This window comes from Tympanuchus pallidicinctus, unplaced genomic scaffold (assembly GCF_026119805.1).
Source record: "Tympanuchus pallidicinctus isolate F22 unplaced genomic scaffold, pur_lepc_1.0 scaffold1, whole genome shotgun sequence".
NCBI classification, from domain to species: domain Eukaryota; kingdom Metazoa; phylum Chordata; class Aves; order Galliformes; family Phasianidae; genus Tympanuchus; species Tympanuchus pallidicinctus.
Window position 1 is genome coordinate 75,932,475 of NW_026294618.1, and position 23,707 is coordinate 75,956,181.

The 23,707-nt window shown below is 40.0% G+C and overlaps 2 protein-coding genes and 1 long non-coding RNA gene across 7 annotated transcripts in view; 1 reads left to right on the forward strand and 2 right to left on the reverse strand.

The window, feature by feature from the left end:
• Positions 1-329: 329 nt before the first annotated feature.
• On the reverse strand, positions 330-8,331 carry TFB2M (transcription factor B2, mitochondrial). The gene is made up of 8 exons (XM_052673364.1): positions 8,016-8,331; positions 7,096-7,184; positions 6,060-6,213; positions 5,511-5,659; positions 3,907-3,996; positions 3,310-3,372; positions 2,726-2,877; positions 330-1,375 (listed from the first exon to the last, which is right to left on the reverse strand). Exons 1-8 carry the CDS (start codon positions 8,314-8,316, stop codon positions 1,189-1,191), a joined length of 1,185 nt encoding a protein of 394 aa, XP_052529324.1. The 5' UTR covers positions 8,317-8,331; the 3' UTR covers positions 330-1,188.
• An 81-nt stretch (positions 8,332-8,412) lies between these two features.
• Positions 8,413-23,707, forward strand: part of CNST (consortin, connexin sorting protein) — a 45,842-nt gene continuing 30,547 nt past the window's right edge. For 2 of the 5 annotated variants that reach the window (XR_008204177.1, XM_052673181.1), the window contains exons 1-2: positions 19,229-19,354; positions 21,743-22,168. Coding sequence is in view for 4 of the 5 variants with exons in the window: in XM_052673181.1 (XP_052529141.1) it covers positions 19,330-19,354; positions 21,743-22,168 (451 nt within the window). In the remaining variant the exon portion in view is untranslated. Of the gene's footprint in view, positions 8,611-8,942; positions 10,084-10,935; positions 11,047-19,228; positions 19,355-20,233; positions 20,461-21,742; positions 22,169-23,707 lie in introns of those variants that run through there. The other 3 variants (XM_052673206.1, XM_052673190.1, XM_052673199.1) reach the window with 3 other exon arrangements.
• Positions 18,676-20,639, reverse strand: LOC128076147 (uncharacterized). Its single transcript, XR_008204266.1, has 2 exons — positions 20,434-20,639; positions 18,676-19,067 (listed from the first exon to the last, which is right to left on the reverse strand). It is a non-coding gene; the product is annotated as an uncharacterized LOC128076147 (long non-coding RNA).

Consider the following 23,707-nt stretch of genomic DNA (forward strand, 5'->3'; position numbering starts at 1 on the left):
TAGGAGAATGAACTAAAGCTCCTTGAAATCAGTTTTCCTTCTGTGTCAGGAGCTCCAGGAGGAAAAGATTTTCAGAGCTCTAAAAAGAGGTGAATGCCTGTCACATATGCTTCCAACTATACTGAAGAAATATAATTCTCTGTTAGCGTTGCTTTGGTTGTTGTTTTCCAAATCCTGTAGACAGCACCCTGAAAAAGCATTTTATTCACTCAGCCTCCCAGAGGAGACAATGGAGAAAACAGAGCCAGTACAGCCTGTCAACACCATCAGGAAAGAACAGAATAATCATGTGTCAAAACAATCAAGGGAAAAAGAAACAAATTGCAGTATGGAAGAGTGTGGCTAAAAGGACAATTTTAATAGTATGTCATCTTAAAGTAAGGTTTTCTATACACATAATACATATTAAACAAATTTATATTGCAAAGGTTGCAGTTAAGAAAATTCTTTTTCCCAACTGTTTATACAACACTGAATGAACTGCTGACTTGGATTTCAGACCAAAAATAAGGTAAAGCCCATCTTTATGCAGGCACTTGCATTAATGGTAAACTACAACAGACTGCCCAGTGTTCAGCCATTTCAAGTTTTCAAAAGAAAAAAAATGCTATTTTGTTTTACCCAACCATAAATAGAACAATTTTATTCAAAACTCTGCTGATGTTTTACCATGCTGTCATTACCTTGCATTTATTAACCCACCACTCACCATTTATTGCATTATATTATTTTAGACTGCAAGATTTTCAGAGCAGACAATAAAAGAGATTCAGTGGTTATACAGACCTGCGCATTTTGGGAATGTGTGAAAGAGCATTCCAATCACATGCACTACAACACAAACCACACACATCACTGCTTGGTCTGCTATTTTTTTCAAGTGCTGTAAATACACAGTAGCATAGTACTAAGTTCAGTTTAAGTGGCACATCCAAAAGCAGCAGGTCACCAATATGCTCCCGGAGAAGATGCAAAGTTTGTCCATTCTAGATAGGATTGTGACCAAGTTAATTGTAAATCTCATCGTTTCATCACATATAGAAGGGCTCTTTTCACTTGTTAAGTTTATTTTCCTGTTTGGACAGGAAGCCATCTAGCTAATAATACCTCGATTTTATTCAAATCATTTCTTATCACAGTAATCTTCCAGAAGCAATGATGATCTTCCAAAAGACAGCAGCTTGAGATTCACAAGTTTATGTTCCTTATACTTTCCAAGACCTCATCATGGAACCAGCTTTCAGTGAACACACTAGAGTTTTGCAAAGCACAAAACAGACGCTTGTAGTCTTCTGGGTATACATTCCCAGTTTCAATGTATTTGGGAATTTCTAGAGCTTTCAATAATTTGTCAGCATTGTCCAAGCTCCATGAACTGAAACAAACAAAGCAGAAGACGATCACAAAGAAGCACTTATTCCTGTGAAAAATTAAAGAGCGAGAAGCAGTATCTGAAGATCAATTTCATCCATCCACAGCTTCGAGAAGTTAACAACTTCTTCCCATAAAACATGTTATTACACAAGATTCTTTCAATCTATACTGCAAAGAGAAAGAAACTCCTACTAAGACGGCATGCAAATAACAAATAAAGCACCCAGCAGACAGAGAATAGCAAACAACATAATCCACCTCTATCTCAAGCTGCCTAAATCAGCAACAGGCATTACAGGAAAAAAAGGGGGTTACTCTTCCATGTCCAGGAAATGAAAGCCGAGGTCATTTTCAAGGAAGTGCTTTGGAATAGCATGATTTAGCGTGGCTTACACCTCCCAGGTATTTTTCTTTTACATATAAACAAATCTATAAACTGTTTCCACATCATTTAAATGAAAACTAGATCTTTATAAAAACGTGCATACACATTAATTATGTCCCTGACAATAAAAGGTATCTAAATATACAGAAGATGCACATTAAAAGCCTTCAAGGTTAGCTTCATTTCCTGGCTGAAAGACAGAGGGGAGAGCAGGTGCATCATTGAGCTTCAAGAAGGAAATCCATTAAGGCTTTTTGTACTTGTCTTTGCTAAATGAGTTACTGGAATTCATTAACTTTTTTGTTTATCCCCACAACACCTATCTAGAAACTAACATCCAAAAACCCCTACTAACAAGTGAGACACGTTATTTTCAAAAACAAATGAACTCAATACTTTAGAGAGTGCAAACACGTCTCACTTATGGGAACAGAAATCTAGTGACCATGAAGCAAAGCTCCAATGTTGTATCAAAGAGAATAATTAGAGAGCTGCATAATTGGTAAATAACTCTAAAAACTGATTTTTTAATTCAATGACAGAAAGCCATTTGAGGACATCCCTACTCAACCTTCAATAACCTTCAGCTGATTTCATTATAAGAAATATCAAAGCAATGCTAATCTAAATGTCTTCTTCAGCTTTTTTATTTTTATACTTGCAAAAATCTTGGTATTTTTTAATGTCTAAACAGAATGAAAGTTTCCTGCACATCTATGAGCTCAATGACATTTGAAGACCAGATGCTTAATGCAATTCTGTACTCTATATAACTTGTCTACCTTCCTGCCAAGCCTCAAAATTGTGAGCAAAGACCAGGAATAGTACCCAAAATAGTGCATTTGGGCCTGGAAAAATGAAATTTTCTATTATGTGCATAGATAATTAATAAGGGGGTTTGATTTCAGCCACAAACAAAAAACAATAGAAAGCGTATAGAAACTGTATTTCTTTTTACATACTTACTTTAATCTATCAATAAGTTTAGACCTGGGTTTAGTAAGACACTGCTTCACCATGAAAATAAAAGTAGCTGAATTAGCAGGCTTCAAGCCCCCTGTAAATAGGTTTTGCTGGGGAGTCAGTCGTACCAAACATAAATGGTCATTTGGCAGCCTCTGCAAGAAAAATGAAACAAGTCACTGAAAATAACTCACTTTCAAGGCGTCTGTCTTTATCTCAGATAAAGTGCTTCATCTCTACCAGCAGTAACATTTCTGAAAGGCTTTTACAAGTCATAACAAGGTAATTCCAGTGGGTGCCAAGGCCTTAAAATTTCATTCTGTAACTAAAACAGCTTCACAAGAAAAGAAATGAGAAATCAAACAGATACGCTACGACTACTTAAGAAATTAAGATTTAATTTTCTTAGTGGAAACAGACAACACTTCTGATGCACCTACATGCCACCTGTGACTTTTAACTAGAACACTTGTTAAAAAAATACTGTTTGCAATCAAAAGAGATCTGTGTGATCTGTCATGAAGTTATTTTTATATCAAAGTGGTTTAGCTGGGTCTCTAGAAGAAAAAGCAATACAATGCTCTCACCGTGCTCTTTGGAATTGCCAGTCGCCCATTTTTCAGATTAGTTAGAAATGATGACCAAGGTTCCTTAGAGAGGGAGCAAATACATTACAGAATTAAAGTCCTTTGCGACAATTTAGAAAAACATTTATCATCAATACTATCAAATTAGAAATTGACTCCATTTTAAACTTTATTCAACAACTTCACTCCAGAATCAGCTTTAAGCATCTTCAAGGAAGACAGTGTAGGAGCAGTGAGTGCCTATACGATAGGTCCTTAAGCTCCCCAACACATTTGATAAGGCATGGTACTTCTCAACACACAGGAGAAGCAGGCCTTCATTTCATGAGAAGCACAGAAAATATTATTTCTACTGAAAACTGCATGAAGTCAAAAACAGAGGACATGAAAAGCAGACTGTGAGACTGGAAAAGCAGTCTGAGTCTCACACAACACCCAGCAAAAGACTCTTCTATATCCCAGTCTTCAGTAGTTCTCAGACTAATCTAAAAGCCAAATTAGCTTCCAGTTAGTTTACAATAGCAAAAATGGTATAAATTCCTTTCTGTATACACAATTACAGCATTAAAACATGTTCAGTCAGTACAAAAAGTTTACCATGTGCAGTAGCTGAATGTCACATCCTGCTTGCCAAAGCACAGAAAGTGCTTGGTAAATTCTCAATTCCCCAGGCTTTGCTGTTAATACCTAACAAAACAACAAAGCAAGAGCATTTCAATTTCAAAAAAGAAGTTTGCTTTTTCATCTAAGAAAAATCCTTATAATTTTAACAAGTGGCAACAACTTCAGAGTTAAATCTAAAATTTCAAAGTGAAGTCACATTAGGCCTCATATCTGTGCTATTTTAGTATGTCTTACTAGAAAGCACAATTAGAAAACATTCTGGCAGTCTAAGTATTTCTTTGCAGTAATTATTTGGATAACTGAACTGTGTAGGAATTTCCAACTTGTACTGTACAAGCACGGACAAGTTTCAAACAAAGGAGAAACAGGGATCACATTTTGTTTTAAAACTGCAGCAGAGCTGATTTCTTTCACACTGGTAGGAGAATTTTCCCAATAGGATACACAGTAAGCCAAGCTGACCATTAAGCAGCTGGCAGTCATGCTCCCCATATTACAGCAGCACAGATTTGACAACTCTCAGTGTTAAAAAAAAAAAAAAAAAAAAAAAACAACCACAAAATCAAAAGAAAACTCTCATGGTTATGTTCAAATAGGCCAAAGAAAGAAGTCATAACAAAGAGATTTAACTTCTCATAAAATATTTAGGGAGCTCTGACACATACTCAACCAAAAAAAAAAAAAAAAAGAACCAGAGGAGGCCACTAAAAGAAGGTTCTCACTGCTCTTACTTCAGTTCTCAAAACTCCTTTAAGAAAACTCAAAATTCTTTGCTCAGAAGTCTGGCTATTAGAAAGATAACAGGTTGGTGTTTCAGCAGCATCCAATCTGTCGTTTTGCAGATAAATAAAATCAAGACCTTAATTTTTTTTCCAGTAGGGTGTTACACAGAGTACAGCCTGTGCAGGCACACCTCAAAGTCTTTCCTTACCTCAAGTAATCAAAGTTTAGTGCTTTATGAAGCTGTTTCATAAAAAGAAAAAAGTAGCCTTGAACTAGAAAGTACAGTTCTGAAAGACTGGGACAGCACAAATTATGAACATGTAACCCAGAAAGCTACTCTCCATTTTAGAGTACACAACTTTAATATAAAGCTGTGCAAATCATTCACATTTTGCCTCAATTTTTCTCAGAACTGCATGCAAAGCTGGCTCAAGAGGACATGAAATTCGGCTTGCTATTTAGCAATTCTGTAGCCTCTTCAAGAGGCCTTTTGAATTCCCTCTTCTTTGTTAGCTGCTACTTGCAAAAAATTTTGTTGCAAAAGCACCACAGACTGTCAGCGCCTCAGAAGTTATAACAAAAAGCAACTTTGTTGCTGCTGCATATCCTTCACAGGGACCAACCTTCACATTTGGAGGATTTATGGTTAAGTAACAACAGACCTTTCCTTTTTTTTTTTCTTTTGTGTGTGTGTGTGTTGTAAATTCATAAAGATAACAAGCAGGAAACAGACAAGATTTAAAAAATTCTGGCAGAAAAAAGAATTCCCTAGCAGAAAAGTTGACTACGCAATGTTCTGGTGACCTCTGAAGCATCACTTATTCTCTACTACCTTTAAAATCTCTTGCACATACCTTGTATTCTTTTTCACTTATAAAGATGTTGAGTTCTACTCTTCCATATCTGTATATGGAACTGCATTCATACAGGATAAAAAGTAGCCTCCAAAGTGTGTTCCTCTCCTTTCTTTGTGGAAAGATTCCAAAAATTTTCACAGGTACATCTGTTTCAATAGTGTGTAAAAGTGTCTTTAAAATTTCACAATAGGTACCAGACAATCTCATTTATACTAATGTGTAAGTTACAACACAACTAGGGAAACATCTGTCTGCTCATTTCATTCAAGAACGAATAAAATTCAAGCTTTTTTTTAAAGCTAAGCCCTGTGGGCATTAGACTAAATCTTTATTATGACAAATAAGTGAGACTTCATTTTGCCATTTCTTGAAGCTACGAAGAACCTAACTAAATAAAACTGAAAATTAGGAAGTGAGCAAACAACATCCACAAATCCAACAAGTATGTTAAAACTGGACAGGTACCTCAAGCAAGTCCCAAAGACCTTGCCAAAATGCCTATGCACCCTTCAGACGTATTTGTAACGCGTGATCGTATACACCTACCTGCTCTCCAAGGAACTGCTGTTATACCCATGGCTTCAAAAAGTTTGTCAGAACACACAGCAGGAGGTTTCACTGCTCCAGTAACCAAAGGATCCAGTCTGAAGAAATCACCGTAAATTACCTTTAATTGTCCATCCAGGCTATTCTCTAAGGACTAAACCACATTAAGTTTCAGTTGAAGAAATCTGAATGCAGTAAGCTGCCTTACCAAACACTCAGCCCACACAAAAAATTACTCAAGCGCTACCGAAAATAAATATCCGGTGAGAAAGAGACAGGTCTCAGAGCTGCTTCTTATAACTGACTGACAGAATAGCTTCCTTTATTACGCAAGGCATTTTTGTGCTGCTCAGCTGGAGCTTTAAAACCTTCCCCAGGCGAGTCATAAGTATTAATCTGCACGAACCACTACATTTAAGTGATTTACAACCACAATCTTCATATACGCAGAGAATCATGCATAAAATATGACTTTAGTGCACATTTTAAAACAGGTGAGAGTTTCAAATTCCTCGTCTCTATTGTAATATAGTCCATGCAGTGCAGATTCTAAGGCTCTGTGTCTGAGAACATTTGAAACCATGCAATGCCAAAGTGAAGAGAAGAGGCAACGCTTGTCAAAATTCCAGTATTGCCAGCCAACAGCAGGACAACAGATTAAATAATACTGTGAGATTATAACCAACACTATCTTCATAAATTTTTGAAAGCTACATTGCAGACATTCTGCCTAAGCACACACTGCTACAATGATTTTGATGAATGTTAGTCCGTAATTCACGTATGGAACTACTCACAGGGAGACAATAAACTCGAATGCATACAAGATGTCAGATGAACAGGTTTAAAATAGACTGTTACTAAACATGCGATGTAAAACCAAGCAATACTTAATAATACTCAGCATCATCTCAAGTGTTTCAAGTAATGATTACTAGCTAGTTCCTTTTTGATCCAACAGTTACTACGCATTTCTTAGTTCCCTTCTTACTTCTCTCTTAGATCTTATATATGGGATACCATACCAGATACATACCTGTAGTTCTGAAAGAAAAGCTGGGTGACTTTCTAGAGCTACCACTCTGACACCTGCATTGAGCAGGGTTCGGGTCAAGACTCCAGGACCTGAAAGGAAAAAAAAAAAGAAAAAAAAACCCACCTCACATTATTTTTTGAAGTGATTTTCTTGTGTTTTTCTCAACACAGCCCCTGGATTATGTCACCTTCAATAAGGATATACCTCACCTTACCTAAGCATGCTTCAAAACAGTTAGAAAACACATTTACACACAGCTTTCCTCTGATTATTCACTGCATTACACTGAGGGAACATCAGGCCAATCTCGAGTTTTTCTGCTGCTTTTTCTTTTGCCAACTGAAACACATTATGAAACCTCACCCACATTATCCATGCAGGCAAAAGAGAATCAGAATTCTCAGGGTTGGAAGGGACCTCTGAAGGCAATCTAGTCCAACTCCCCTGCAACAAACAGGGACACCACAACACTCCGTGGAGCTGGTCGTATCGCTCCTGTAAGGGGAGGAAAGGGCTGACCAAATTTGCAAGTGTAAAAGCATTCGGTAACTGCAGAGGATGAGCTCTGTGAAGGGCCCGCAGTCTGTAGCCATGCAGAAGCAGTGTCAACCTACAAGACCCGCCGTCACCACCCAGAGAAGGACTTCAATCCCTGCTTCATAGTGAAGTGTTTAACGGCAGTGACTCGAGCCCCAAGCAAACACTCACGCTCCCGCCGAAGCTCCGTACAACCCAAACGCCACATTCACACCCCACGAGCAGCCCGGCCTCCCCCGCCGCCCGCCAGAGGAGCACACGCGGGAACCGGACAGGGAGCGGCGCGGCCCCGCAACCGTTCCGCGGCCCGCACAGACTCCGCAAGGTCACCGGGACGCGCCGAGCCCCAGCAGCGGCTCGGGCGGGAGAGGCGGTTGGCTTACCGGGCGCGCACTCCAACACGACGGGCTGCGGGCCGGAGCCGGCCTGCAGGCAGCGCTGCACGGTACGCGCCAGCTGCGGACGGGCGATAAAGCGGCCGCAGGGGCCGCCGGCCCGCAGGACCTGCTGCTCAGCCTCGGCCGCCTGCGGCACCCTCAGACCCGGGCTCGGCCACCGCCCCACGGCCCGCCGCGCCGTCCCCCAGCTCGGCCCCGGCCCGCCCGGCAGCAGCCGCGGCCGCGGCCCCGCCACGAGGAGGCGGCCGCAGCCCGCGGCGCCCGGCAGAGCCCGGCACGCCCGCATGGCGTCCAGTCGCCGCCCGCGCTCCGAGCCCCGGCCTCGATCTCCGCGGCAACGGGGAGCGTCACTTCCGCCTCGGGCCGGCCTCTCTAGCGCCCTTCCGCTCTATCGTCGGCGAGAGGTCCTCCTGGCCGCCGTCTTCTCTACGGTGGCAGCCCCGCGCGGCCAGCAGCTGCGGAGCGAAACGGGGAGAGAAAAAGGATCCCCGCTCTCCCGACACACGTACGCACACCGCGCTATGCCGAGCGCCCGCTCCTCGCTGCCCTCAGCGGGCGCCTGAGCCGCAGCCGAGACGAGGTGAGCTGGGGGGCTCGTCCTCGGGAGGAGGAGCAAACAGACAGACAGACAGACAGACAGACAGACAGACAGGGAGCAGCGAAGGGCGAGCGCCGCCGAGCGCTGGGTGAAGCCGCCGTCTCGCCCCGCGCGGCGCTAGGCGGGGGGAGGCGGCGCGGGAGCCACCGCGGAGCCCCGCACGGCCACCCGGCGCCGGGAGGGAAAGCGGAGAGGCCGCCGCTGGGCGTGCGGGGGTGCCCGGGGCCGAGTGGAGCCCCGCGCCTCTCCCGGAGCGGTGCCGGGCAGGGCGGCCCCGCCGGCTACAGGATCGCTATGGCCCGTTCCCGGTCGGCGGCTGTGGTCGGGGGCTGCTGCAGCGCGCCGCGCCGGTCGCGCGGAGCGCTGAGTCTGTGTTTGTCTGTGTGTGTCTGTGCCTGTGTGTCTGTATGTGTGTGTGTCCCGGCAGCTGCGTCTTTCGCTTGAGCTTGTCTCGGCGTTCCGACGAGGTTGATCCCCGCGGCCGCAGCTGAGCGATCAGCCCGGATCCCGCAGCGGGTGCACCGCGGCGCTGCTGAGGACGGGCCCGGAGCGGCCTCCCCGCTCGCTGTCCGCGCTCTGAGCAGCACCGGAGGTGGTAATCCCGAGGCAGCGCCGGTTTCCCAAATGTTTTCCTAACAATGTGTGCGTGTTGAGTAGAACTCATCGCATCCTGCCTTCACCTGTGGGCAGATGGGTGACCGTGCGACACACGGAGCTCTGGAGACAGAACCAATGCATGTGGGTCGTGCAGGAGGTGACAGGGATCTGCGACCACGGAACAGAGCAGTCTTCAGATCAGTGGTTCACAAATAGACATGCTGTGGGTTGTGTGCAAGTTCTCTGTCTTTACAGAATCACAGACTGGCCTGGGTTTGAAGGGACCACAAGGATCATGAATCTTCAACCCTCCTGCCACAGGCAGGGCCACCAACCTCCACATTTAATACTAGACCAGGCTGTCCAGGGATTGTTTTCACAGATCTCGTTTCCCTATTCATAAAATAAGAAATGAACACTCATCCACTTACTGAACAAAGTGTCATTCTGTTTGATATATCTCCACCCCACAGAGCTTGGGACACAGAAATGTGGTTTTCCTATCTTCTGTCTGCCAGATGTGTGCCCAGGAGCTGGGCTGAGATGGGTGAAGCCTGCAGACCCTTTGCTGACTGCAGCGCTTCTTCCCGTCTGCAGTTTATTTTTAAATATTCTGCCGTTCGTACTGAGCACTATTTAATAGTTTTCCTTGAGGAAATGGACGGGATGATGGGACAGACATCGATCCATTTTTAAACTGGACTTTGTGTTTTAAATAGCTTTTTTTCCTCTCTTACTAATTAGTGTGTTAATTCTGTAATTTGTAGGTCTTTCAGAACATCAAAGGGAACTTGGTTTTCCTATACATGGTGGTGGTTAGTAATGGCCTAATTCAGCATTTCTTGTTGAAGTTTCATGGTAAGCTATGGCTTGCGGTAGTTATTATACCATCATTTTCTATGCCATAGCTTCACAGACCAAATAAAGAATTTTGGAAATATCTGTTGCCAATCAGCTGTCCCTTTGTACATATTACTTGTGAGACCACATCCTGGATGTTGTGTTTGGTCCTTACAGAAGGGACATTGAGTTGCTCGAGTGTGCGCAGAGAGCAGTGAGGAAGGGATGAGAAAACAAGACCTACAAGGAGCAGCAAAATGAACTGAGGCTGTTTAAATCTGAGGGAGCTGAGAGAAGACCTCACAGTCCCCTGCAGCTGCCTGAAAGGAGGTCACAGTGAGGAGGGTGCTGGTCTCATTCCTCTGGTGACAAATGATAGGGCATGAGTCAGTGACCTCAGGTTGCACCAGGGGAGGTTAGACTGCATATCAGGAAGAATGTCTTCAAAGATAGAGTGTCCAGGCATTAGAAAAGACTGTCCAGGGAGGTACAGGACTCCCCATTCCTGGAGGTATTAAGAGATGTGTGGATGTGACACTGAGGGTCATGGTTTGGGATTCGGAGGGTCAGGCTAATGACTGGACTTGATGACTTTGAACATCTTTTCCAACATAGATTTTTTTTTTTATCCAAATCACCTGGGAGCATGAGGGTCGTCTTTGTATGGGCTGGTCAGAGTCATTGAGATCATTCTCAGGTGTTTGCTAAGTGAGGCCCAAAGCTATGCCCTGACATTCTTTGCACACTAGAAACTATTTGTTTTTCTCCATATTTTCATTTAACTTAGCGTATTCCTTGCCTACATTTAACCACAGATTGTTACATTATACATTTATGATAGTCTTTTTTTAATTTTTTCCCTTGATAAAGGAGCCTACCCTATTTAAATATACCAAATCTTGCATGCATAGAGGACTACGTGACTACCTCTTTCTGACCTGGTCATCATCCTTGAAAAAACACTGAATCCTTAGGAAAATGGTAAGTTCTGTACATCTCACGTTTAGAATTACAGTGCAGAAATTTAATATGCTAATGTATATCCCAGAGCCATTTGAACAATCAAGTTGGGGTTATTTGTAAGTTAACAGCTGATCACACAGCTTATATTTTCTAATCTAGCTATTACCACAAACAAATATTTGAATTTACAGACTTACGTCATAGGGCCATATGTCTTTGTAATTTTAGATCACTGTTGGTTGCTCTGAAATTGTTTTCTCTTAATTATTGTTTTTTGAAATAGAGGACAAATAAGAAGCATTCCAGCCTGCTTCAACCTAAAGAGCTCATTACTGAGCTGGGTCTTACTGGGTCAAGAAGATCAGTAAACGGATGCTTTTCTTCTTAGTGGTTCTAAATGTCTTTTGCATTTACTTTTGTCTCCAAACAAGTTTTTTTGTTTATTTGTTTGTTTTAATTTTAAAGAGTTAGTCTCTTCATGTTATTTTGCTATGTCAATATTTACTACTCAACAACAGTAAATATTGACAAGCACTTCTGAAGGGGAGGATTGCCATAGTATAAACATATTGATCTCAGGCTTTTCGAACTCTTATGCAGACACTGTATATACAAACTCAGTAGAACTTCTGTCTTGTGCTGAAACAATTCATACGTTAAAGGAAGTTTGCATGATCATACTTTATCTTGGTCGCAATACTCATCATCTGACTCTCTTTGGCTCAGAAGACAGATTGGTTTGCCAGCTTTATTTCAGAAACTTTCTGGTTTATTCATCATATCACATTTTGTCATTGCATCATTGTGAGAGGTGATCTTAATCATATTAGCTTCAGTAGTGTGAAAAGAAAAAAACTTGCAGTGTGCTTGAATTGACAGAAATAACTCTGTGCCTTACTGAGATGCAGAGTGTTACAGAATTACTGTTTTCACTTGCACTTTACCTGCTCTGTTTCATTCATCTTGTTGTAATACTTCAGATGGTGACCAAGGAAAGTGATAGATGAGCGGTAAGAGATACCTTCAGAAGTGCTGTAAGCATCTGCACTCATCAAATGGCAAAGTAGTATCAAAATTTTGGAAATAGGCCATAGGAATATATGTATTTTTAAATTGTCGTGTAGTCTCATTATTTTGTCTTGTTCCCTTGTCATCACCACCCCTCCATTGCAATACCATACATGCACCAAAAAAGGTCCCAGAGATGCAGTAGCATTTAATTCTGTGCCACAATTTGGTTTAAGATACAACCAACAGGTAACAAACTTTGTGTTGGAAATCTTCCAATTAAATGACAATTTGTCCCTTATAATGAGCTCAGTAATTTTACATTTGGAGCCAGTATGCTTTATAAAGCTTGACTTATTGCTATTTTATGTGTAACCTGTTGACAGTGAAAAGTAGCTGGGCTCTTGGATTTGAGGGATTCAGTTTTGGGGTGGGTTTTTTGGTTTTTTTTTTGTTTGTTTGTTTTCTTTTTTTGTTTTTTTGTTTGTTTGGGTTTTTTTGCTGTTCAGCCGAATTATCAGTAGTAAGAGAAGCAAAAGTCCAAGGTACCTTAGAAGCTTGCCTGCTACGTGTGACAGCATAGCTTTCAGCCTAGCATTACAAACACATAAAACCTCATTAATTGGGAATTACTGACCTTTAAAATGAGCTAGATGAACTATGCAGATCACTGGAGAGTTCCTAGATACTAATTAAGTGAAGCAATTAAGTTATTCTGAGCACTAGATGCACACTCATGTATCTGACCATAAACTTTCTTGAAAAAACTGTTAAATCACTTTTCTTTGGTATTTTTCAGTTGGAATAACACCCTATTTAATAATTGTTTTCATACCCAGTTCAGTTTGACTTTTCAGCCTGTCAAACAGTGCAGCAAAGCGTACAGCTGACAACAGAGCCATTCAGCACAAAAACAAACATTTTTAAAGGAGCTGATGGCTTGAATTGTGTCCCTGCGGATGTTAATAACAGCATCCACATCATATTTTGCCTTATAATGAACACTGAGCAGCAGTATTTTTAACATTTTCAGTGGCATGGCAAAGGGTTCTGTGGTGTGAAGACTGTTGCATAAGCTGTGTATTGTATGGCATTCTGGCAGGGGTACAACTTTTCTCACTCTGTGCTATATCTGTTCTCTGTATACAGAGAAACTCAGTCCCTAGGGCTATCAATCTGGCATCTTTCATCCGCATTAAGTTTACTGCAAGTTGTTTTTGTGTGCATGCAAAAAAAAACCAAAAAAAGCTCTAAAAACCTTTGCAGACAGGAATAAAACATTCAAATAAGTGCATCTACTGCTTACTTATCTCAAAATTCCTTGTCATTGAATCCTGATATGTACACAACATTCAACACATTCTGCACTCTCAGATTCACCAGACCTGGTTTGTGTGTATATATTCTCATAAGTCTTTAGTTTGACTACTGTAACAATGCTGTCTTGCTCAGGAGTTTGTCATGCTGAAGATTTATTTTTAATCCTTTATTATTTATTTATCTTTTTATTGTATAACTGTAACATCTTTGAAAATGCTTTGGTTACTTATAAACAAGTATAGAGAAGAAATGATGTAGTTCTTAAATATTTCTGTAGACAATTTTGTTGTGTTACACACTTGGTTTTTAGGAAAAAAAATTCTTAGGAATATTTTTTTTTTTCTGCTGTAGTTTCAATACATTGCTTCTTCTCTCCAAACAGAATGACTACCACATAAGCTCATAATATGAGCTGTAGCACTTTTCACTACCTGTGAGGCAGATTTTCTCATGAAAAATATTACACTGCAGGGAAAATTAAGATTGGTTCACAATACTTTTGGCATTAAAAATGGTATATATGTGCAATTACAGCACCTGTTAGAAAGACTTTTAGGTTTATTTGAGGAATGTCATTGAAATTGAAAGCGTATGTTTTAGAAGTTCTTTCCTAATGGTTTTAGAATCATAGGATCGTGTGCTTTACTTTTGCTTTTAACACTTGAAAGGAGTTTAATTTTTCCAAAGGCAGTAACAACTGCACATGTTTGTGTAGACTTCTAAAATCGCTGCAGCAATGAGAAAACTTTTAAAATTGCTGTATCTTCCTACTCTGTTCCACCATCTTGATACCCTTAATAAGTCTGGGTGTTTTGCTGCAGACAAGATAAAACTAATACATCAAATCACAGAATCATAGGGGTTGGAAGGGACCTCTGGATATCATCTAGTCCAACACACCTGCTAAAGCAGATTCCTTACAGTATGTTATGCCCTTTAGATATTTGCAAGTACTAATAAGACTCCTTCTCAGTCTTCTCCAGGCTGAACAGCTCTAGGTCTCTCAGCCTTTTTTTCCATAAGGGAGATGCGTCAGGTCCCTAGTCACCATACTAGCTAATGGTGAGGTGCCACCTTATTCTCATGCATAAATAAAGCTTAGTAAAACTTGAAATCCAGAACTTTTCACACACTGAAGGGGATGATTTTGTATCTCAAGTGCTGAAAAAGCCTGTTTGTATGAAAGAGTCTGGATGAAAAATCTCGCATGTTCTAACCACATATTATTCATTCCCAGACAAACCTCTTGTATTTGGCTGGTGACTGAGACATACTCTTATAGTAATAGTACATTTGGAAGAGTAGATTATGCCTAGCAGTGTATGTTTATCATTGTTTACCAAAGCTGTGAATAAGCAGTATGACTGGGAAGCTTAGAAGTTCAAAATAGCATGTAGAACTTCCTCTGAAAACCACATTATCCCAGCTCTTTTAAACTGGGAAGATCATAGAGTGGCTTAGGTTGGAAGAAACTGAAGAATCATCTAGTTCCAACCTCCTTGCCATGGGCAGGGCTGCCACCCACCAGATCAAGCTGCCCAAGGCCACATTCAGCCTGGCATTGAATGCTTCCAGGTAACTTCTTATTGGCATTCTGTTCTACCTAATATCTAAGCTGATTTCACTTTGGAAAAGCTTCCCCTTGTCTCATTACCATCAGATAGTGTAAGAAGTCCGCCTTCCTCTTGTTTATGAGCTCCCTTCAAGTACTAGGAGGCCACAATGAGGTCTCCCTCAAGCCTTTTCTTCCAGCTCCAGGCCTGGATGCAGTACTCCAGTTAGGGTCTCAAAAGGACGGAGTAGAGAAAGACAATCATCTCTCTCTCTGCTGGCCATCTTTTGATGCAGCCCATGATACTATTGGACTTCCAGGCTGCAAGAGTACATTGCTGGCTCATGTCCTGATTTTCATCCACCGGGACTCCCAACTTCTTCAGTGTTGCTCTCAATGAATTCTTCTCAGTCTGCAGAGATATCCAGGATTGCCTCAACCCTGGAACAGTATCTTGCACTTGGCCTTGTTAAGTCTCATTAGTTTCATGTTTGCCCACTTTTCAAGCCTGTCCAGGTCTCTCCAGATGACATCCCTTCATTCTATTGTATCAACTGCATCACTCAGCTTGGTGTTATCAGCAAGCTTGCCCGTGATGCACTCAGTCCCACTGAATGTGTCACTGTAAAGATGTTACAGAGCACCATATCCAAGACAGATTCCTGAGGAGCACCACTTGTCACTGACTTCTACCTGGATGTAGATCCACTGATCACAACCCTTTAGCTGTGACCATCCAAACAGTGCTGAATAACTTCCCCCCTTCCCTACATTATATATTTCTAATTTAGAGATGATTAGAGATGAGGATGTGGTGTGGGACTATGTCAGAGGTTCTGCAGAAGTCCAGGTAGACATAGTTGCTCTTCCCTTGTCCACCAGTGCTGTCACTCCATCACAGAAGGCCACCAGGTTGGTCAGATATGATCTTCCCTTGATGTAGCTGTGCTGGCTGTCTTAGATCCTCTTCTCACTTCGCATATACCTTAGCCTAGTTTCCAGGAGGATCTGCTCTATAATCTTCTCAGGCACAGACATGAGGATCATTAGCCTGAAGTATCACTTCAATGTCAGGAAGTACCAAACCACCAAGCTGCTCACACTCAGACATTTTGTAAACTCAGATATCAGATAAGCTGCTCCTGCTTCTATGTTCAACTTGGAGAATAGTGGAATTAGCATATTTCAAGGGAGTGAGACCTCATAAATCATGAAACAGAAGCAAAAATCATATAGGAAGATATTTTCATGTCTAGTAGCTTATTTCAAATCAGGACATAGGGCCAACTGAAGGAAGTTAATGAGATACTCTCAGACAGAGGCTATTCAGTAATGGGATTGTACCTAAGACTATCTTGTGAAATGGTAAACCACTAATGAGCTCACAGCATGGCAGTATTTTACTGTAGGGGTGTCAGGTTGTAAAATTGAAGTATTTATATGTTTTCTTTTCCTTTCTTTAGGAAACAGAAGCATTCCAACCATTAAATACTGTACATAAAGCACAATGCAGAGCAAGCAATTGCAGAGAAATGGCACTTTCACAAAAGAGCTAGCTAGTGCACTGTTTCCTCTCACTCATTACATCTTCATTTTAGAAATAAATATAATTGTTCATTAAATAAAAATCAATCATCTTATATGCTGTAATGGGACAGAAAGTACTGCAATAATGGCAGGGTGGCAAAGGCTTTGGCTGCAGCAAATGTGAACATGCCCAAATGCAGCAGCCATAGATGTAGAAATAAAGGAAAAAAAACAAAACAAAACAAAACAAAAAAAAAACCTACTTACCTTTTGAAGGCCCCAGTTAGGCAGAGATCCCCAACAAGAGGTGCCCTCACCTTTACTGCCAACCCTTAAATTATCTCTGAGAAGGGCTGGATCCTGTCTCCACCCCTTCCAGTCCTCAGGGGCATTGCATGCACCTGAGTTCCCCTGGGTTGGCCCTGCCTTCCCATCAGGTGCTCAATCACTGATTCAAGCCTTGACTTAGCATTTCTGTTACACATGCATACAGAAATTAATTTGCAATAGTAATAATCTGTAGTACGCATTTCATTTTATGCTGCCATTCTGGTTTTCACGTTGGTTTAGATTAATTTGTGAAAGACTGTTGTCAACATGAAATGAGATAGTAACATTTCAGTGTTGTCTTACAACGCATCTCCATGCTGGCTCTCACAAAGATCATCACTTTTATTTTTCTTTTAAGAGATAAATAGGTTACATTTTGTGATTCTTGAAACTATACATTTTCTGCTGTTTTCCTTTTTTTAATTTATTTTTATTTTTTTCAAGAGCTAAAAGCCTTAACTCTGTAAAAATACCATTTTTTAGCAGAATCAAATGATTTTCATTTTCCTCTAGGACTTGCTAAGCTGTTTGTGTTAAAAATAATAATAAATGTACATGAAAGCAAGAGACAAAAGCCTTGCAACAATAAAGAAAATTAAATTCCCTTAATCCTAGGTGCTATCTCATTTTTTCCTGTCCTCACAATGAAGTCTTGCTTAATCTCTTCTTTAAGAAGATGGCAAATCCATATCTCTAGACAGCCTGCTTGCTTGTTCTTATGGCAACCTTTCTAGGCTGATAACTGTTAACACATGTTGTGCTGTCCCTTTTCCTCTAGAACTCTTACCTCTGATCTTTCATTTTTTTCATCCAGATAACTGTATTGAAGGTAATGTTCCCCTAGTAAGGATTGACGGAAGGAAGTCACGGTACACATACACAGAAATGAGCAACTAAAAAAATTGTTGGAATTTAGGAACTACATGAGAGTGAACACTGAAGAGTATGGCCTTTCTAAAATGGAAGTTGATTTACTTAGTGGAATTCCTTCAAAAGTTCAAGAGCAGGACTAACCTAAATTCTTTGATGTAGCTCTTTTTGGATTCTCTCTGAGTTGTAGTAAGTAGATTTTAAAGGCTGATTTTATTTGCAATAGTATTGTGTTTCAGACTATCAACCAAAAAAAGTTGTCCCGCATTGGCTACAAAGGCTGTCCAGTGTCTCAGCTAGAGGACTGTCATTTTAGCCACATGTTAAAAGGAAATGACTTAATATTTTCCATCAAAATGTTAACCTCCGTTGTATAAAATGTCATTTATCAAAAGCATCTTTTCCTCATTTTGCAATCTAATAGGAAACACCTTGTTTAAATGTTTCAGTTTTCCCAGTGATAGCTGTTGAAAGGAAGAGCAGTTGTCTACTGATAGATGCAAAAACAGTGGTAGAACATCACAGGACATCCTGGTTTTTAATTATTGCTGATAAAATTAATTCCTCATTGGCTTTGGGCAGTGCACTCTAACTTCTTTTATTTGATGTACCATTCAATCCATGAGCTGAGTGGGGCAGCAATAATTACTGTTTCATGTGCTAGGAAGAGTAAGAATTAGACCTCTCAAGTTTAACGTGGTATTTGGGCTTTTTTTTTTTTTTTTTTTTCCCCCAAATGATTTACAACAATTACCATCAATAAATGTTACTTCTGTGTGGGTGTCTATAACAAACATATTCTGGTTCTGATTCTTACAGGAATAGTTAAGTTCTGTTCTCCTTTTAGCTCTTCTTTTCATGTTTAACTCTTGAAGAGAAAGGGGCTTGAATAAGGATCATCCCTCTCATGGACAGATACATTCTTCAGATGAGCATCTCCTCTTGAGATCCCTTCCTTGTCTTTCTGGTACTTAAAGATAGCCGTTTCTCTTGTTAGTTTGACAAAGGAAATTACAACTTGCATCTTTCCCACTTCAGTGTACAATTCATTAATCTTCTAGACTGAGTTTTGTTGCTTTTTTTTTTTTAAGATGCACATGTGTTATAGGAAGGCAGTACTTTTTTGTTGGACAGGTATGGCTGGAAGTGGCTAACAAGCTCTTCAGGTTGGAAGCAGAAAATGAGTTGTACTGACTTTGCTTTTGCATTGCCCAGCTGCTGGTGGCTCATCCACCTCTGTGTGCTTACAAGGAACTCATAGAGCATTCTTTCTGAAAATACCATGGGCACCTGGCACGCAGTCATTCCAATTCCTAACCTTCACAGAGCATATGCTGGTTGAAGTATTATCTAAGGGCAGGAGTAGCTGCCCATGTCTTGCCACTCCTGTAGAACCAGTAGAACGGTATTTGATGAAGTGACCCAAGAATACCTGAGTGGAGGAGAAGTAAACTTCTGCTAATAAGTGGTTGACTACTAAAAGTTATTTTAGCACACTTCCTGGCAGCTGTTATCTCAACAAAATGTATGTTGTGTTAAGAAGGAAGTGTTTTAGAAATAAACTCAGGAATACTAACAAGTTGTGTCAGGACAAGTGTAGAGGGCAGTCACAGAGGGGCAGAATACTTGATGTAGTGAAGAAAGAGGAGTGGATTGGTCAGGACTGTCCAGTTGCATTTTGAAAATCTCCAAGGATGGCTACTTCACAACCTGTTCTGGGTAACACCTTTCCAATGTTCAATCAACCTTACTACTGAAACTAATTTTTATGTTTAGCATTTCTTATATTTAGCTTGTGTTAATTGCCTCTACTCCTTTCTCTGAGAAAGAGACTCTGAGAAGAGTCTGACGCATCTCCTTTACTTCCTCATTTTATATTTATATATGTTGATAAATTCTCTGAGCCTATGCAGGCTGAACAATTACAGCTCTCTCAGCCTCACCTCCTCTGACAGATGCTCCAGACTCTTAATCCTCTCTTTGGCCCTGTCCTGGAGCTGCTTCAGTATGTCCATATTTTTCTGCTAAGGGACAGCCTAGGACTGGACCCAGCAAGATGTATCTCACCAGTGCTGAGTAGAGAGGAAGGATCACCTCCCTTGACTTGCTTATCATAATGCAGCTCAAGATGCTGCTGGCATCTTTTCCATAAAGGTTTCTTGCTAGCTGGTGATCAACTGCTGCCTGCAGGGACCTCGAGGCCATTTTTGCAGGTTACTTTCCATCTGGGTGACCCCCAGTCTGTACTAGTGCATGAGGTTATTTCCTCCCACGTGCAGGACTTTGCATTTTCCTTTGTAAGACTTCATTAAGTTCCCATCATCCCATTTGTTTTCAGCCTGTCAAGGTCCTTGTGAACAGCAGCACAACCTCCCCCTGTATCATCATCAAACTTAGTGTAGATTGACTTTCTTATCACCTTGGTCATTAATGAAGGGATAAACAGTATTGGCTTGGCTCTTAGCTCCTGGATGTATACTGGTCACTGGTCTGCAACCTTCAGTCACCTTAGCACAGTGCTCTGTGCTCAGACATTCAGCCAGTTTTCAGTTCACCTCACTGTCTATGTAGCCTGGTTTTTTGTATTTTTGTCTATAGGGATGTTTTGGGAGAAAGTGTCAGAAGCCTTTCTAGAGTCAAGACAAATGGTATCCACTGTTCTTATCTACTGAACTGGTCACATCATTACAAAAGACTATTAAGTTGATTAAGTGCCATTTATCCATCTTAAGCCCATGCTGAGTACTCTTTATGACCTTCTTGTCCTATACATATTTGAAAACGACTTCTGGGATTACCTTCTACATCATCTTATGAGGATCGAGGTGAGGTTGAGCAGCCCATAGCTGGATCCTTCTCCTTGCCTTCCCTAAGATGAGAATGATGTTTTCTTTTTTCAAGTCCTATAAGCTACTACAAAGGTTAAAGAGGAATGCTTATATATTCTCCCAGGCATTTTTTCATTTTTATAATGCAATTTGAATTCTTCTAGCAAATAAAATGAAACAATATGTTGCATATTTAGTAAATGTGCATTTTAGTTATTTCAGTTGTATATTCCAGATCACAATACCTAAGAATTCAGTGAAACAGTTTTCCTAAAATGCTTTTTCCTTTGAAGGAAAGGATAGGAAGCTACCTTATGAACCTTGTCAAAGCTCTTCCATATAACAAGACTGCTATCCATTTTTTTGCTTTAATGTTTAAAATGCTTGAGATAAATCTAATGAGAGGTACCTAACAGAGCTGCATTTCATCAAGTTGCTAAGTTAAACCAACAGTATTTCTATGCTTCTAAAAGGAAGCATATTTATAGGACATAAATATATTTATAGGATAGGATCCTAGCATATAGGATTATTTGGTTTCCTCAGAATAAAGTCCTCTGTGAGTACCACATGAAGGGTTATGCTTTTTTTCTTGTAACTGTGTGCTTAATTGCAGCATTGATTAGAGCTGCGTGTTCACTAAAAGGGAAAATTGACCCCTGTTGAGAGTAGGTGGTGGATTTATTTTTTTATTAGCAAACCATCTGCCTGTGTGTATACTGAAGACATGTTGAATGTTCTCTTGAAAATAAACTGACAATCTGAGTTAATAAACAGGTTCTATTTGCATCTAGATCTTGTAAAAGAATTAACCTATCTACATGTTTGGTGTGGTGCCATGAGTGACAGAAATGAAAGTTGTTTGGCTTTTGTTTCTTCCTGGCTTATTTTTATTTCAGACAAACTGTGATCTTACGTGATAATAATGTTTGTATTTTGGCCACGGATGTAAGTGGAGGTGGTGCCTTTTGTTATCTTTTGGTTTTTCGTGTTACTTCAGTTATAACACTGTGCACTGCTGTGAAGATCAGCTATGCTATTAGTCACGTAACTTGAACCAATAATAATTGCATGAAAATAGAAATTTATAGGTCATTATTGTATGTATTTAGTTTTGCTTTATAAAACTTCCAGCAGGGCAATGGGTTGCTGTTTGAAAGAATTTCCCCATGCCTTTAAACTATATCACTTTGCTAATGTGATTCCTTATTGACTGGAATTAAGCATGAGCTTAATTATAGTACCATTTATAAATGCTTCTTCTGCTTTTGTATTTTAGGTCTAAAAATATCTGGAAGGGGATTAAGTGGTTCAACAAGTAACGCTCTGATGGATGACAGAGAATTTCCACCAAATGATCTACAAATAGACTCAAAGGACAGTCTTCCTGCTGACTATAGGGTCGAATGTTTGACCTCTCATTTGGTTTCTACAGCTGACGAAAATGAAAATCAACTTGATAATGATGGGAATGAAGTTTTGACCAGTAGTAGAATTGCTATGGGAAGACAGAATGAAGGTGAGCAGGACAGCATCAATAATAATGAGAATATTGACGGTGGAGATTGTAAGGAAAGTGAGACTGAGAGGAGATCTGTGAACGTCCATATGGACCCTCAGCTGGAGGAAAAGCCTATCACAGAAAAACAGCCAGGTGGAAAAAGAAGTCCAAGAAGCAAAAGAAGCTCCAGTAAAAAAACTAAAGGTACTTTCTAAAAAATATGCTTCTGTTCTGTTTACTTAAAAAAAATAAATCTATAGTTTTAATCTGTGAACTAGTAATAAAGATAGGTTTTATGTGCCATATTAACTATTTTTAAAATTCATTTAGCTTTTTTTTTCTACTTCAAAATTACTAAATCAGTTTAAATTCTAGATGTTTTAATTGCATATATTTCAATTAATCAGCTATATAACAAATGAAACGCATCACGGAAGGATGAGTCGAGCAAGTACAGACTTTCAGTATGGAAATTGGGCTGACTTCCAAATCAGAGTGGCCAGAAATTCAAGCATTATGTTGTTGCTGAAGTGCTCAAGTGCAAGATTTTGGTGTCTGGATACAGAGTCAAGATTTTAAATCTTGGTATGAATAATGTCTAGACCTGTTGCTGTCAGAATTTAAAGCTTGGTATGTAGTCTTAGGATGTGCATTTCAAGTAATGAGTTGTTTAAGTATTTTGAGTTCCTTAAGTGTTTTGATGTTACTTCTCCTTTAGATATTTTGCATCTGAACTGGGGAAGGAATATGTAAAAGTTTATTACATGTCCTTTTTTGAGATGTTTCTTCCTTTTCAAAGGAGTAGGATTTGTCTGCATCAACACGCATATTAAGTTTGTGCCATAGATCACAAAGCTTATGTGACATTGTGCTGCAAATACACTAATTAAATTCAGTGTGTTTCATCCCATCAGTATCTTTGAGAGTTACTTGGAGCAATTTAGTCACTCTTGCAGTTTTTCTTTTTTTTTTTTTTCCCTTCTAAAAGCTGAGAAGATGGGGGAGTTAGGGGAATAAAAATAGTAGAATACAGTTTTACAAATGACTTGTGTCTTTATGGCCTAATTCTGAAAAATGATCATCTGAGAGGGTTGCAAAATATGTGGAGCAATGAAAAGGAAGTTTTGTGTTCCATGTCTTTTACATACAGGCAAGATCTAGAAGAGAAAAATTATGTTTTCTAGAAAAGATAAGAGGATACCAAAATATGTCATTGTGAGGAGAATTGCTCATTAAGTGATACAGAACATCAGTGAGTATATCTTTCAAGTGTAGATTTTATATTTAAAAAGAGAAGAAAATAAAACAAGAGATTGGATGAAGTAATTGGTAACAGCAGGGAAATTTAAAAAAAAAAAATGTAATGCAGATATGTGGACAGAAATGATGGGGAAAAAGTGAAATAGTTGGGATAAATTTGGAGTTACTGCAAATGAAATACGTGAATATCAAGTGGTCAAATTGTAGGAAAGGCCATGCAGTGTCATTTTACTTGTTTGTTGTGATACACATGATTTTGAGCTCACTCGCATATAGTTAGATCTTTATCGATCTGTAATAGATATAATATAGATCTTTAATAATCTGCTCCCCTACAAAATACTCCTGTTGTCTGAAAAAAAACTCCTCTCTTGAAAATGAAATATTTGAAGTGAACTATTTTTTTTTCCCCAATATGTTTTGCAAAGTGAAAAAACCTTCCACCTTTGCTTCTTCAAGTATCAGACATATACATAAGATACC